General features: G+C 37.2%; 1 protein-coding gene across 1 annotated transcript in view; it reads left to right on the top strand.

Annotated features, from left to right (window-relative positions):
* The first annotated feature begins 37 nt into the window (after window positions 1-37).
* The window catches only part of ATM (ATM serine/threonine kinase), a 71,603-nt gene continuing 56,581 nt past the window's right edge, over window positions 38-15,059 (top strand). Inside the window, 14 exon segments of the mRNA XM_032220134.1 lie at window positions 38-197; window positions 4,092-4,203; window positions 4,284-4,396; window positions 4,872-5,017; window positions 5,774-5,938; window positions 7,494-7,659; window positions 8,366-8,604; window positions 9,250-9,413; window positions 9,917-10,086; window positions 10,175-10,546; window positions 11,122-11,310; window positions 12,856-12,951; window positions 13,896-14,115; window positions 14,466-14,591. Coding sequence (XP_032076025.1) covers window positions 4,132-4,203; window positions 4,284-4,396; window positions 4,872-5,017; window positions 5,774-5,938; window positions 7,494-7,659; window positions 8,366-8,604; window positions 9,250-9,413; window positions 9,917-10,086; window positions 10,175-10,546; window positions 11,122-11,310; window positions 12,856-12,951; window positions 13,896-14,115; window positions 14,466-14,591 — 2,238 coding nt within the window. The 5' untranslated portion in view covers window positions 38-197; window positions 4,092-4,131.

Below are 15,059 nucleotides of genomic sequence, written 5' to 3' on the forward strand. Positions count from 1 at the left end.
TGAAAACGTTTCCCGCTTCTCAGCTCCCCCGGCGGCTGTTCGTTGTTTTGCCCGCTCTTCAATCTCCCCGAGGCCACGTGGGCGATGGAAGGGCTCGGAGCTGCCTGAGCGCGCGCCTGAGGGCCCCCCCACCCCACCCCCGGAGGGAACGTTGGCCGGAGCTGGCCCTCACGAGACCCCGAGCGGGTGTCATTCAGGTCCGCTCTTTGCTTTCCCGCGCGAGCCTCCCCTTGAGGCGTTCTCGCGTTTCTGTGGGCGAGGGAAGGGGGGGGCTTTGCCGCCTATTCAGCTTCGTGTTTTTTTATTTTTATTTTATTTATGTATTTATTTCTGTTTGTTTGTTTAGTTTGTCGCTCATGTACAAGATAACAGGAATAAGAATATACATAAATAAGAACACAGGAAATGGGTACAAATAAATGGGTGGAGTAGGACAGGGACCTTAGGCATGCTGGTGCACTTATGCACGCCCCCTACTTTTTTATTTATTTACTTATTTAGTTGATCACACATGTACAAGATAACAGGAATAAGAATAAACAGGAATAAGAAAACAGGAAATGGGTACAAATAAATGGGGACAATTGGACAGGGACGTTAGGCACGCTGGGGCGCTTATGCACGCCCCCCCCTTATTAGGAATGGGGAGAGGTCAACAGTAGATAGTTTAAGGTTAAAGTTATGCGGGTTTGAGGATGTAACAACAGAGTCAGGTAGTGCGTTCCAGGCATTGACCACTCTGTTGCTCTTTTTTGTTTGTTTCACTTTCTCTTTCTCCTCCGGTGAATGAAAACATTGGTTCAATCTCTCTTCCCTGACCTAGCTTTCTCCCGCAGCTCGGATCATCCTGGCCCAACAGGGACAGTCATAAAAGGAGGACTTGGAATTGTAGTTGAGGGTAACTTGGTGTAGTGGTTAAGGCATATAGAATACAATAGAATTCTATATTGGCCAAATGTGATTGGGCACACAAGGAATTTGTCTTTGGTGCATATGCTCTCAGTGTACATAAGATAAAAATATTCATCAAGAATAAAAAGATACAACACTTAGTGATAGTCAAGGTTACTAATAAGCTATTAAATCGTACTAGGAAACAAATAAAAACAATATAAGTTGAAAGATACAAGAAACATGGTTATAGTTATAAGTGTGGAGAGATAGATACTAGGAGGGAAGAGAAGAAGAATAGTAATACATTCTTAGCATTTGGGAAAAACTGTCCTTGTGTCTAGTTGTTCTGGGTGTAGTGCTCTATAGCGTCGTTTTGAGGATAGAAGTTGAAACAACTTATGTTAAGTATGTGAGGGGTCTGTAGATATTTTCACAGCCCTCTTTATGACTTGTGCAGTATACAGATCCTCAATGGAAGGCAGGTTGGTAGCAATTGTTTTTTCTGCAGTTCTAATTATCCATTGAAGTCTATGTTTGTCTTGTTTGATTGCACAGCCAAACCAGGCAGATATGGAGGTGCAGATGGCAGACTCAATAATTCCTCTGTGGAACTGAATCAGCAGCCACCCAGCGACCCCCCTTTCCAGCCAGGCAGAGCGCCCCTCACTGACCCAGTGATATCCCAAAGGTGCTAAACCGCATGGTTCTCTGCCCTCTCCCCACCTCCCGCAGCTTGGTGCATTCGGGATATCCTTAGGTCAGTGCATGCTGCTCTGCCCACCTGGCAAGGGAGGTTGCACAAGCGCCTGTTCCATCCCCAGCTCGTGTGTCTCCCAGCCTCACCATGCTGTGGCCCAGCTCTTCCTGCAGGGCCAGGCCATGGCTGCAGCGCTCCGAGCATAACCTATTCTCTGGCTTCCAAATTCCAGAGATTCGCAGCCGAGTCTTGCGGCCGCTCTGGGAGTACACTCTATGGTTGTGGACTGGCTGCCGGTAGAACGTACTCCCAGAGTGTACAACCATAGAGTATATTCCCAGAGTGGCAACTTCCAGAAGGCTTGGCATCCTACCTCCGTGCTTTGGAAGCCACAGAAAAAGCCATGCAGCGGCAGCAGGTGGCAGCAGCAGCGGAGATTCCCTGGCTCTGCAGGGAGAGTTAGGCAAGGGCATCGTGAGGCTGGGAAGCGCTCGAGCGGGGAGCGGAAAGGCTGCTTGTGCAATCCCCCTCTCCAGCCATGCAGAGCCCCATTCACTGACCTAGGGGCATTCCGAAGGCGGCAAGCCGCGGGAGCTGGAGGGCAGTGAACAGGCGCTCTCATGGCTTGGCAATACCCCTCGGTCAGTGAATGGTGCTGTGCCTGGCTGGAAAGGGGGTTTGCTGGGCAGCTGCTCAGCTGCTGCAACAGCGCAACATAGCCATTCGACCCTGAGTCTGTGCCCGAATCTTCGGGAGCCCACTCGCAAGAGAGCAACCACCCGGCAACCCCCCTCTCCAACTGGGCACAGCACCGCTCACTGACCTAGTAGTATCCCAAAGGCGGCAAGCAATGCGAGCCTTTGCCCCACCCCACCCGTTCCTGTGGCTTGGCGCCTTCGGGATACTGCTTGGTCGGTGAGTGGCGCTCTGCCTGGCCAGAAGGGGGGGTTGTCCAGGGGGCTTATTTTCAGGGGAGGGTTTACATTTTGGCCCACCCGAAAAATGTGGCATGGCCTTATTATCAGGACATGTTGTATTTTCGGGGAAACACGATAGTTGGGTAATGAAATATCTGCAAGAAAACAAGCAAGCTCAGAGAGCACCAAGGATCCCTCACTCAAAATATGTGTTTATGAAATTTTCTTGAGAAATAAGTAGATTGTATTGAAGTAACTCATTCAGAAATGTTTGAAGCAATCCATACATTTTCCACAGTAAGCATGCTTTACTTTCCTCATCCCATGCTTTATTTTCCTCCCATTCTCCTCCTACTCTGTTTGATAACTAGATTTTACTTGCTTTATCAATTCTGCTTTGTCTCCCCCCCCTCTGTTCCATAATCTGCCTTGATTGAATTGTAGATTGAATTCACATCTTCTCATGGAATCACATGTATGTCAGGATTTATTCAGCAAACTACAATTTATAGATTTGCATAATCCCTGGAATTGAATAACCATACAAATCAAACTCACTAACTTCACATAGTATGCTAAATCAAAATTAGATAACCTGTTTTAAGATTGAGTGTGCTTTGCAAACCCAATCTCAGATTATCTGAGCTTTAGGCAAGTGATGTCTCTTGTCTCTTATTCTGCCAAGTATACAAATACAACATACTGACCATTTGAATGAAAGTTTCATATTAATACATAGCACTTGGGATTTATTTATCTACTTTTATGCCTAAGTAATGGTTTACTTAGCCCAGAAAACATTCTTTTTATTAATCAAAGCAATAGGTATATGCTTTTCAGTGCCATCACTTTTGCAATCTTTTTGTTCGGGTCACTTGGTCCATACTTTTCTCATTTATTTGGCTTCTTCTGACCCTTTTGATCTCAACTATCATTATGACCATGTCTTTGCTTCCCCATTTTGTTTTGGATTTGTAGAACTTCTATCTTAGAACAGAAATCCTTTAAAAAAGCTATTCTCTTACTAAAATTACCAGAGGACCTGCAGAGAGGGGCAGCCAAACCAGAGCTTACCTTGCTATCTTAAATTCTCGTGTTTCTCTGAGAGAAAAATCAATTTGATACTACACTTCCTTTGTAGATTGGATTTCTGCCCAACAAGCCTTCCATCAACCAACAGAACTTTAACAGGGTCCTTTAAAGAGTTGGATTGCTAATTACAACCTCAAAGATGCTCACATTTATACAAATTGTATCATTATATATATAAAAAAGGTTCTTAACAATTGAGGTAAAAATCTAGGGTTGTCTGTTCTCTAGAATCTTATCAAATAACCAGAAATAATAATCCCTTAGAAACTGTGTAGTAGGTAAATTTTTTAAATATGTATTTTTTAAATTTTATTTTAATCATTTAATTTTTATGAAATGCGTTATGATATGGGTGAAAATACTCTCCTTTTTGAAGAACAGTCAACTTAGTGAAAAGATGTTTTACTAGCTCAAAGATTTTAAATGGATTAATTCAGTTAAGTTCTTACATTTTATTGTTAACCTCACAAATTTTGATTTTATAAACTTAGGTTCATATTGGATGTACATTCACAACATCTTGGTTGAACCATGAGTCTTGCAATTCATGAACTGCTGACTTGCTGTCATCAGCTTGGAAGTGACAAAGCTATGGAAAGAAAGGTAAGCTTAATTCCTTTTTAAAAATATGACATTGTGGTAATGGAGTATTATATATTTTTTGTGTTTCTGTACAAATGCAGAAAGAAATTGAGAAGTTCAAGCGTCTTATCTGTGATCCGGAAACAATTCAGCAGCTGGATCGTAATTCTGATTCCAAACTTGGAAAACAGATGAACTGGGATGCTGTATTCAGGTAAGATATTTATTGTATATCAAAACAAAAAGCCCCTCTCTCTGGCTCTTATAAATAAATAATAAAATAATAGAGTTGGAAGCAATCATTTAGACCACTTTGGCCAGAATTCAAAGGTTATTGACAACAATAGTTTTATAACCTATCTTGATCCCTCAGTTTTCTTAGTCTCATTCCCTAGTTGCCTAGATCTTTATTGCCAATACTTTTTTTTTTTTTTGCCAATGCCATGTATTAAACTATACTTCACCCTGAAAAATGTGGTGCAATGTGAGTAAGTCACTTATTTCATGTGTAATTAGTTATCCAGGTGGATTTGTTATTTTGCCAAAGTGCAGGCAGTGGAGAATTACATGGCACTTTGATAGTAAAGAAGTTGGCAGTATTGGACAATAATGTATACTGAAATATGTGATTGCTTTTTGTCTAAATAGTTTGTGCAATTATTGACAGTATCTTTTCATTGTTTTTCAAGGTTTTTGCAGAAATATATTCAAAAAGAGGCTGAGAGTATCAAACTAGCAAAACCAAATACCTCTGCATCAACCCAAGCAACAAGAGAGAAAAAGATGAAACAGATCAGTAGTTTGGTTAAGTATTTCATCATGTGTGCCAATAAAAGTGAGTATCTTGTAAAAATACTTAAGGCTTTAAAGAGTTGTTGAAACAATATCTGTCCAATAATAAATAATGGAGATTGCGTCAGTTGTAATGATTTACACTTGTTTATATTTTACTTTAGACTGTTAATTGCATTGAGCATCATGTTGGTAGTAAGATGTTATAATGAAAATCCTGTGGATAAAAGGCTGGTGTAATAAATGAAAAATGCTTGGCTTTTTGGCAATTGGGAGCTGCTCCACTTTTTTAACCTTGGTAAAATATAGTTTTGCAGGAGGATTGGTGGCAATAATTGGCAGGAATATAATTTGTAATTGTTATTAAAATAAAATTCAAATTGATTTTGCGTTCTGTATTCTCAGTTTGGAGAATTGGAATATCTAGATTGCCCTTTATTTGTTTTTAAGATAAAATATTAACCATTTTAAAAATATTAATACAATTAAATTAGGAAATCAAGAATTATACTGTACTGTTGCAAAGGTTCAAAAGATACACAGGTTGCAAAAATTATTGTTTTATTTTGTTTGGGGAATAGGAATAGATTTTGGACATGATTTCATATTTCAATTCCATGAAATATTATGCACCTAAATTATACACCTATAATTTGTAATTATATAATTTATAATTATACATCTAAAGAACATTATTCTTTAAAGCTTTGCAGATATAGTGAATCTTTTCTGATCCAACTTGCAAATATACTATTTCTGTTTTGCTAAAAGCTCAACTATATCTTTTGTTTCTACACAGGAGCCCCCAGAATAAAATGTCAAGAGCTTCTGAATTATGTAATTGAAACAATAAATGAGTCATCAAGATATGCTATTTATGGGGCCGATTGTAATAGCATATTACTTAAGGACGTTCTCAAAGTGAGGAAATATTGGTGTGAAATATCTCCACAGCAGTGGTCAGGTTTGTAGATGTGGCTCTTGTTTAATGTTGACTGGACTTGTGCAAATACTTAGGAACAAGTGCTCCTGAACTTATATAATTCTTCTGTAGTAGCCCAGAAAAAAATATAGTTCTGTGTCCTATCAAATAAACAGGACTGCTTCAATTGAAACTAGTCAGGATTACTGTCAAGATCTTAAATAGCATTCAGTGGGAGATAACACCTGGAGCCTTCTCAGGAAATAAACAGTTATCTCAAAGGTTATCAGATGGTTGACAATGCTTGGACTTCTAGTAATGCCTTTTCTGCAATTTTTGCAAATTTCTCATTTATTAGTGTATGTTAGTGGTCATAGAAGTCATAAGGGTAGGAGAAGATGGAGTCCTCAAAGTCCAAGGCTGAAGAAAGGAATCCAGGGGTTTGGCAGTGGTGGGTTCCGGATCCCATTCCTACCGCTACGGTTGGAATAGGCCTGGCGTCACCTACATGGACGCGTGCAGCGCACGCATGTGTTGTAGCTGCCAGTGACTTCCACAAGCCTCCGCAACGCTCCAGCTGCTTGGCGGAGCATCGCACAGGTGCAGTATGCGTCATGCGCTTGCATGGAAGCGCCAAAGGCTTTAAAGGACAGGTAAGGAACTCGGGCGAGCAGGTGGGCCCTCCGGAGTATCAGAACGGAACGATACCCGGTGCTCTGGGCAGGCTCCGGTATGCCCGTACCGGGGCATACCACCTGCAATCCACCACTGGCGCTGGGCTGATCTCTTATCCCATTTGAGGCAATATGATTTTGACTTCCATAAAGTACTATTGAGTTATCACTAACATATAGAGGACAAAGTTTGTATATTATGACTGCATAACTTACTGTTTGGGGGAGATGAATTTTCTACCAATCAAAAACAGAATACCTATCGTCTGTTAATTGTCTCTGTCACTGAATGACATTCTTTTCCAGCTCATATTTTTATACTTTCTGAGAGTTCAGCTTAATTTGATTTATTAAATTAATAAATATTGCTCAGATGTTATTAATTTATAAGTTACACCTAAAGTTACATTTAATATGATACTTGGGTAAGTGCAACTATTCCTATTCAAAGTAGGAAAAGTGCTTTGGTAGTATCAAGGACAGAGTCTCTATGCCTTCAGAGGCTCTTGAAAGTTGTATATACTTTTTTTTTGTTTTGGATCCAAAGAATTTCACATCCAAAGCAACTGTGTTTTCTTGTTAACAAACTTTTCTTGTTAATCAGATTTTAATCTGGTTTTATTAATTGAACTGACTTTATTATAACTCAGAAAAGTATTCCTTTGCTCAAATAAAGGTTGCTGGGTGTGCTACTTCCTAAAATTCCTTTCAAACAACCAAAATATGTATGGTCCCGAATTATAGTACCATTGCGGTGTCACTAGATCTGTTCCTGTAACTCCTAGAGTTCTAAATATAAATAAAATGCAACTCATTTAAAAGAAATCCAACTCTGCAATACAAGAATGAATAGCTGAAAGCATGCAAAATGTTTATGTGTCAATTATTTATAATCTCTTTAATGAATTTGATTGCTCCTCTAGATCTTCAAAATCTGTACTTTAAATTATTTCTCAATCCTTCTGGAGATGTTAACAAAGTTTTGGTGGCTAGAATAATCTATACATTAACTAGAGGCCTCTGTTTCCAAACTAACAAGTTCAATTCAGATATTTTGAACGTCTTCTCAAAAGCTGTACATCGTGCAAGGTAAATAGCATTTTCTTTGCTGAATTAAATTTGAATATAAAATGATAACTGACTAAACATCTTTTGAACTTAATTTTCCATTAATCTGATAACTACTGAGCTCATTTTAACATTTAAATATTTTCTGTACCATTCTGATAGGACAAATGTTTCCAGTTTTTGTAACTAGTTTTTTCTCTCCTATTTTTATTGTGGCTAAATTTAAATTTTAAAAATTGGAACTCTTTATGAAATAAAATGTCTTTAAAGTTTGCTTCTACTCATGAAGAATTGTAGCTTTGATACCTGCTTGGTCCAGTGAAGTAGTTTATAAAAGGCTGCTTCTGAATTCAGGATGTATTATAATTTCTGTTTGATCTTTTCTGAAAGGTAGAATGTATTACAGTTAGTGAGTTCTGTAGTCATAATCTATAGACACCTTTCTTTTCCTGACAATAAAAAGTGACTAGACAGATTTGGAATTATTTGAAATTGCTGATCTATCAGTAGCAGTTTTCAATAACTAATATTTTCTAAAGTTTTATGGTGTGCATGACACCTTTGGATCTTGATAATGCTGCTTTTATAGTAATAATTGTCAAGGTGTATGCTACTATAGAGAAAGGAAAACAAACAAATAAAATATATTGTAGTTCTAAGCTTAATCATAGATCCTAAGATTGGATTGCTTAGCATCTGATAAAAATATGCTTTATTTCTATTATAGGCAAGAAAGAAACCTTGCAGGCCTTGAACACATGTTTGCAGCCATTAATGTGTTTCTCCCCATTTATGCAATGAATTACCGCATGCATGTTTGCAAAACAGGAGAGGAAATTCTATCAACTGTGCTTTTTATATGGGCTCAGTACAAACCAAAAGATGCTTTGAAGAAGCAGATCATTCAATTTGTTCAGTTTCAGATTTGTGTTCATCATCCAAATGGAGCTAAAACTCAGGAAGAAGGTACATGGGAAGCTTTGAAATAACAAAGGGCTTTATGTAATTTTTGTATTTTGTCACTGAAAATGTTTCAGAAGATTCTGGGTCAACCTATTCTATTTGTTTGGGGGGCCTGATCAATGTTTTGTAAAAGAGATAATCAGGAAATCATCAGATTAAAATGGAAATTATTCTGGAAAAAGATAATGCAAACCATCTATGCAGTGATCTGTCTCTCTTTCTAAGTCCCTATAGCAAGATTTTGGAAGTGGCTTGCCATTGCCTACTTCCTAGGAATGAGAGACAGTGACTGGCCCAAGACCACCTTGGTCTGTGACTGGCTTCATGTCTGGCTTGGTCTGTGACTGGCTTCATGTCTAAGGCACGATTAAAATTCATGATCTCCCATTCTTTAGCTTGATGCTTTAACCGTTACACCGAAAGGGCTATCTCTATATTTAATTACCAGTAATCCAGCATGATCCAGAATTGATCTGGGACTGTGTATCTATTTGCATATGTCATAATTTTTTACAGTATTGCTTGCTTAAGTATTTAAGTTTTTGTTTAATCTTTTAACAGACATATGTGTTGCTAATTAATAATGAACTCTTAAATTCATATCTTTTCTTTTGCAAAATTATTTTTTTCTAACTCTTGTACAAACAGGAGCATACAGCTCAACAAAATGGCAACATACTTTATACAACCTATATGATCTGTTAGCTAATGAGATAACTCTTATTAGCAACCGAGGAAAATATTCTTCAGGCTCTCACAGTATTGTTCTAAAGGACAACCTGGTTGAGTTAATGGCTGATTCTTGTCACCAGGTAAGTTGTCACTATACTGTCATATGGTTGTTCTAAGTTGGGTTGTTGTGTAACCTAACAAAGTACCACCCCAGGGCAGTGCAAAGGAGACCTGTCTGCTTGATCTTCATAGTCAGTTTTCTTAACTGATTAAAAAGAAAATTCTTCCAGGGTTCCAGGGGATGTGGCTGATGATATTCCGTTGTTAACAAGAGCTGACATTATCAGCTTTTTTTAAAAAAACTGGAAGGTTTTAAGGAGCAAAATTGATTTGTTAAGCCTCATGGAAACTTAATAATACACATTCTTTCTTTAATTTACTGCAAACTTATAGCAAACCATAAGAATTTAAATTTGCCAGTATGATCTGAAATTATTCTAGTTTTTGTTTTGGAGATGGGGTTTACCTTGTGGCAATGGATTGACTATTTCATGGTCTTAATATTTTTTTTTGTACTACACATCAGTTGTAAAATATGTAGCAGTATTTCTTTAATTCTTTAAATATCTTTTTTTTAAATAAGGTGTTTACTGAAGGCACCAAAGTCTTAGAGGTAACCCAGTCATATGGAGTTACTCAGCAAGAAGATGGAAATGGAGAAGGGCCATCCAAACGTAGAAGAATTGAATTAGGATGGGAAGTGATTCAAGAACACTTGCAAAAATCGCAGAATAATTTTGATGTCATACCCTGGTAAATGAAAGAAAAACAGTTTGGTTTATTTCTGAAATGTGTCTATTATTAGTGTCCTCTTAATAATCTTTGGTGTTCTGTTTTCAAGGCTGCAGATTACCACCAGATTAGTATCCAAGTACCCAAGGAGCCTTCCTGACAATGAGCTAACTAATTTACTTAATATACTTTACCAATTATTACTTCAGCAACGTCGAGGAGAACGGACCCCTTATGTATTAAGATGTCTTAAAGAGGTTGCTCTGTGTCAAAGCCAAAAAACAGACCTCAGTATCACACAGAAGTTTGAACTGCAGCGAACATGGTCCAGAATTTGGTCTTTGGTAGATCGAAGTCTAAACCTTCGACAAACTGAAATGGAAAGCTTTGAATTGCTTGGAGTCCTATTCCAAAGAAATTTAATAACAATGGACAAGGAAATTTGGAGGATATTTGCAGGTTCTGTATGCAAGCCATCAAGGTAAAATGAAACTTTTTGATACTCTATGATTAATTGTATGTTAATTGTAAAGGAGTAATCTAGCATTAGTAACTCATGTCCTCCAGCGATTTTGACTCTTTTAGTTCTGGCCAATGATGAAACATTATGTCAGTTGTTACAAACATGTAACATGATTAAATGGTCTGCCCTTGCACTACAAACACTAAAAATTTAATTAAAATGTCTACATTTTATATTTAGTAAATTATTTTCAATCATAAGTCCTGTTTAGCATAAGTAGTGGTACAAATGGAGGAGAATGATTTTAGCATTGTTGTAACTTCTACCAGCCATCTTTGAATAATAAGTGTGTTCTCATCTGGTGTTCTGAATAATTTGGGTATCTAACCATACTTTATTTATTTATCAAATATGTTTTTAATTAGACTTTAAAATTCTACTTACCATTCCAATTTTGACTGGTGAAATTTGGATTAACGTGGTTTTGGTCATGGGGAGAAAAATATTGGAGACTAAATTCCCCACACTGGTGACGTTATATGAATATTAGAGCTGTAAATCAAGTGCTTGTACTTACTGTTATTATTTGATAGTTTTGCTGTACAGTGTTTAGCATCAGCAATGGCAGCTTTGGAAATACCCGAAACTTTGAAAACTGGACCATTTCAGAATGATTGGGAAGGAAATGCAACTTGTACACTGAAAGAACGAATTGTAAAATGGCTTCTCCTTGTGGAAGAAGTTATGGAAGACAGCATGGAACTCCCTCCAGTTTTGTGCAGGTATGGACAGGAAATCAAGTCACCTAAAAGAATTAGTTGTTCATTGGAGGAAATCAAAATTTTCTATGTTTGTTTTTAATTTCACTTTGGTAAGTGAGTTAAGAGCATTACTTTGCTGAAATTTCATAGTGGGTTAGAATTTAAATCACCTTGCCTTAAAATGTTCTTAGTTTTAAGAACTTGTAACAAATAATTGGTTTGAAGTCAAGTTTACAAAAGTACAGTAATAACAAATCACATTTTAATGAGAACTTTTAGCAGAGCAAACTTATCTCACAACAGTTTGATTTCTATATTATTATGTAGTTAAATGGCATGTAAATACATAGTGTTTTAGGAAGGTTATATAATATTTTCCACTTGTAACAAAATATCCAAATATATATTGAGGAAAATGTCTTTAACTGCAAAAGACAGGTCCCAGGATTTAGATTCCTTCTTTAGCTCTTGTCCTGGAAAATGTCACTTCAGTTCCACCCTACCCTAAACAGGAAATAGTGGGCGACTTCCACCTCCTACCACTGTTTTTACTTTTACTTTTTCATTTTCATTTGGTTTAGTATTTTGTAAACTTTTAGCAATTGGTATCCTTTTTCTTTTCTTCTGCGTAACTGAAAAGCACATTGTATTGTATCACAGTCTACACAGATAAAAGGATATAATGTGTTTCAAGTGTAGGAGGCTAACAATAGTCTATTGAAATGGTCACTGGGACATTTATTACTCATGCAAAAAAAATCAAGTATGTTTAGAAACTTGATGCCCACATTTGTTGAGTATAACTCTTTCCTGATTATCCAGCAAAAAAGAAAGGATATTTTTAACTCATTGTAACCTAATAGCATCTCATATCTAGATAAATATTTGTCTAGTGGAACTAAATCTTGCCCCTTGGTCCTTATTCAGTTATTTTCAGCTTTTCATAATATGATGGACATCACTTCAGGATTTTTTTTTTCAATAATTGCTTCCTTGAGTTCTTGTAAACTCCTATTTGTGTCACCTGTCATTTAACCATCTTGTCTTCTTTTGGCCTCTGATGAATTTTTCCAAACATCATGGAACTCTTGAATTTCTCTTGTCTTCATATAATGCAGCAGTCTCCAACTTTTGCAGCTTGGCTGGCTTGTGGGGGGGGGGAGAAGGGGAATTGGGCCACACGAGTGGTGGAGCTGCACATGCATGCACGCCAGCCTTGTTCTGAATAGACCATGGCCTGGTAGTGTGCCACAGCCCAGAGGTTGGGGACCCCTAATATAATGTATAAAAATATTTTAACTTCACTAATTGTGAAGTTAAAATCTGTTCCTTCCAATAGCAAATGGGTTGTTCTATAAAAGATTGTTCTATTAATGATTTTGCTGGGCATGATGGAAGTACTAGACGAGGTGGGCAAATAAGTCAAACAAACAAGTACTTCCTACAAATACTTGATGCACAGTGAAAAATTAGACTTTCATGTGCATCTTCTGTTGAATCTATTAACACTCCAGCATTCAAACATGAAATAATTCCATTTTTGTTGTTGTTTTTTGTTTTTTTCAGTGACTTTCCTAATCTAGAATTACAGAAAATCCTTGTAAGTCTGACTATGAAAAGTTGTAGAGCAGCAATGGCATTTTTCAACAATGCACCAGAATGGTAAGTTTTTTTAAAATTAATGAACACATTTTTTTATCTCTGTAGGTTGGAGATGTCTGCTTTAGGCACTACCTCACACTAGTTGTCTGCTATTTAGCTCATCTCTGTTCTAGATACATTGCTCTAAAATACAATGTTTAAATACTGTATGATGTGTCATACAAGCCATAGGGATCAAACTTTGGACCATAAAAGCTATTTTAGATGTAAAATTAAAAGCCAGCGAGCCCCATTATGACTGAGTGTCTTGTCTTCTGAACCATTAGTATTCTTTGTACTTTTGCCTTGGTCACCTTCTTTGCATATACTTTGCATGCCTTTTGATACACAGTACAGGCAGTCCTCAACTTTTGACCACAGTTAAACCCAAATTTTCCATTGCTAAGCAAGACAGTTATTAAGTGGATTGCCCCCCCCATTTTACGACCTTTCTTGCCACAGTTGTGAAGTGAAACACTGCAGTTTTTAAGTTAGTAACACAGTTGTTGTCAAAGGATCACAATAGGTGTTCGCATGACCCCAGGACACTGCAACCATCATAAATACATGCCAGTTGCTAAAGGTCTGAATGTTGATCATGTGACTATGGAGTTTCTGAAACATAAGTGTGACAAATGGTTATAAGTCATTTTCAGTGTTGTTGTAACTTCAAATTGTTACTAAGTGAATGGTTGTAAGTCATGGACTACCTGAACCTCCACAAACATAGTTTAAAATGAATTATTGAACACTGATGATAATAATGCATCTGGTTTAATGATTGAGTCATCCATTTTCTAACCAGTTTGGGCCTGAATAGGTATATTGAGCAGTAAATTGCACAAATTTCATGTACCGATCTCTTAAATCATAGGAATTTGCCTTTCTGGGTGGGAGGGTAGTTTAACCATTATTGGATTATTAACAAGTGATAAATAAATGAAAATACACTTTATTTTATTAAGCATGGAACATAACCAAGAGAAAGAAGAAACCAGTCCTTCAGAAATTGAAGCTTTTTACTTGCAGACAACCTTCAATGAAGCCAATATTTTTACAAATATGGCAAATGTATCGGAAAACAAACATAGTTCTTGCCTCATTGTCAGTCAGAAGCTGGAAGAAACTTTAAAACACAATCTTATGATGATGTCAGACCAACTACTTTGCAACGTTTCTGCTGAGGTAAGCCAGAAAGAAAATTGTGTTCTTTGTTCATTGTTGAGGGTTTATTAAAGTCTGACTTGTTCCCCGTATACTTATGAGTAGATTAAGGTGTTGGTAAAATTAATAAAATAGATTACAGGTAGACTGCTTTTTAGACTGGGATTGCATGTGGCAATTTGACAGCAAATCCACTTACCAGTTGTTCTCAAATCAAAAAGTTCATGGACAAACCAATCTCACCATAGGGGTTTGATTTGTTCACAAATGTGAATATCCGTGACCAGTTGGAAAATATTAGTTTAACAAAAATCCAAATTAAGCTCCAAGTGAATTGAACATGTTTTTTGATGGGTTTGTTTATTTTTCAGACTATACCTGTGGAAATGAGAATGCGTTGGACCAGTATCCTGACTGGTGTCCTTGGCTGCTATTGTTATGCTGGCATTCTTACAGAAGAAGAAGCATGTAAATTGGATTTGTTTCAGAAAGCTAAGGTAGAACTTTTTGACTTAAGCTCAAGTAATTGTTCCTAGTAGATATGAAAAAGCATTCATATGATTATTAATCTCTGTGATATAATTTTAAGAATTACATGAAGATATCTATAGTGTATGAGCTACTTCAGGCTTCATCCTCTTTTCAATTCATTTTCTGCCTTCATCTTGGATAATTTTTCTCCTCAGTCCTTTATAGACTTCTGTTTATCTGCTTATTTTAAATCTCCAGATGGGGTAATGGTAGGAAAAGAAGAAGACAAGTTTGCTCTAGGAAGCAAAGAATTTGCAAATGAGATCAAGGAATTCTGTGACCTTTGGAAAAGCATTAAGAGAGTGCCTGTGTTTTTATTATTGACAGTCCTTGCTTAACAAAGATAATTGGGAGTAGAATTTCCATTATTAAGCAATGCAGTCGAAAGTGCAATGTCACATGATTATACTGCTTAATGACAACTATCCTGGGAG

The sequence above is a fragment of the Thamnophis elegans genome, chromosome 6 (genome assembly GCF_009769535.1).
Source record: "Thamnophis elegans isolate rThaEle1 chromosome 6, rThaEle1.pri, whole genome shotgun sequence".
In the NCBI taxonomy this organism is placed as follows: domain Eukaryota; kingdom Metazoa; phylum Chordata; class Lepidosauria; order Squamata; family Colubridae; genus Thamnophis; species Thamnophis elegans.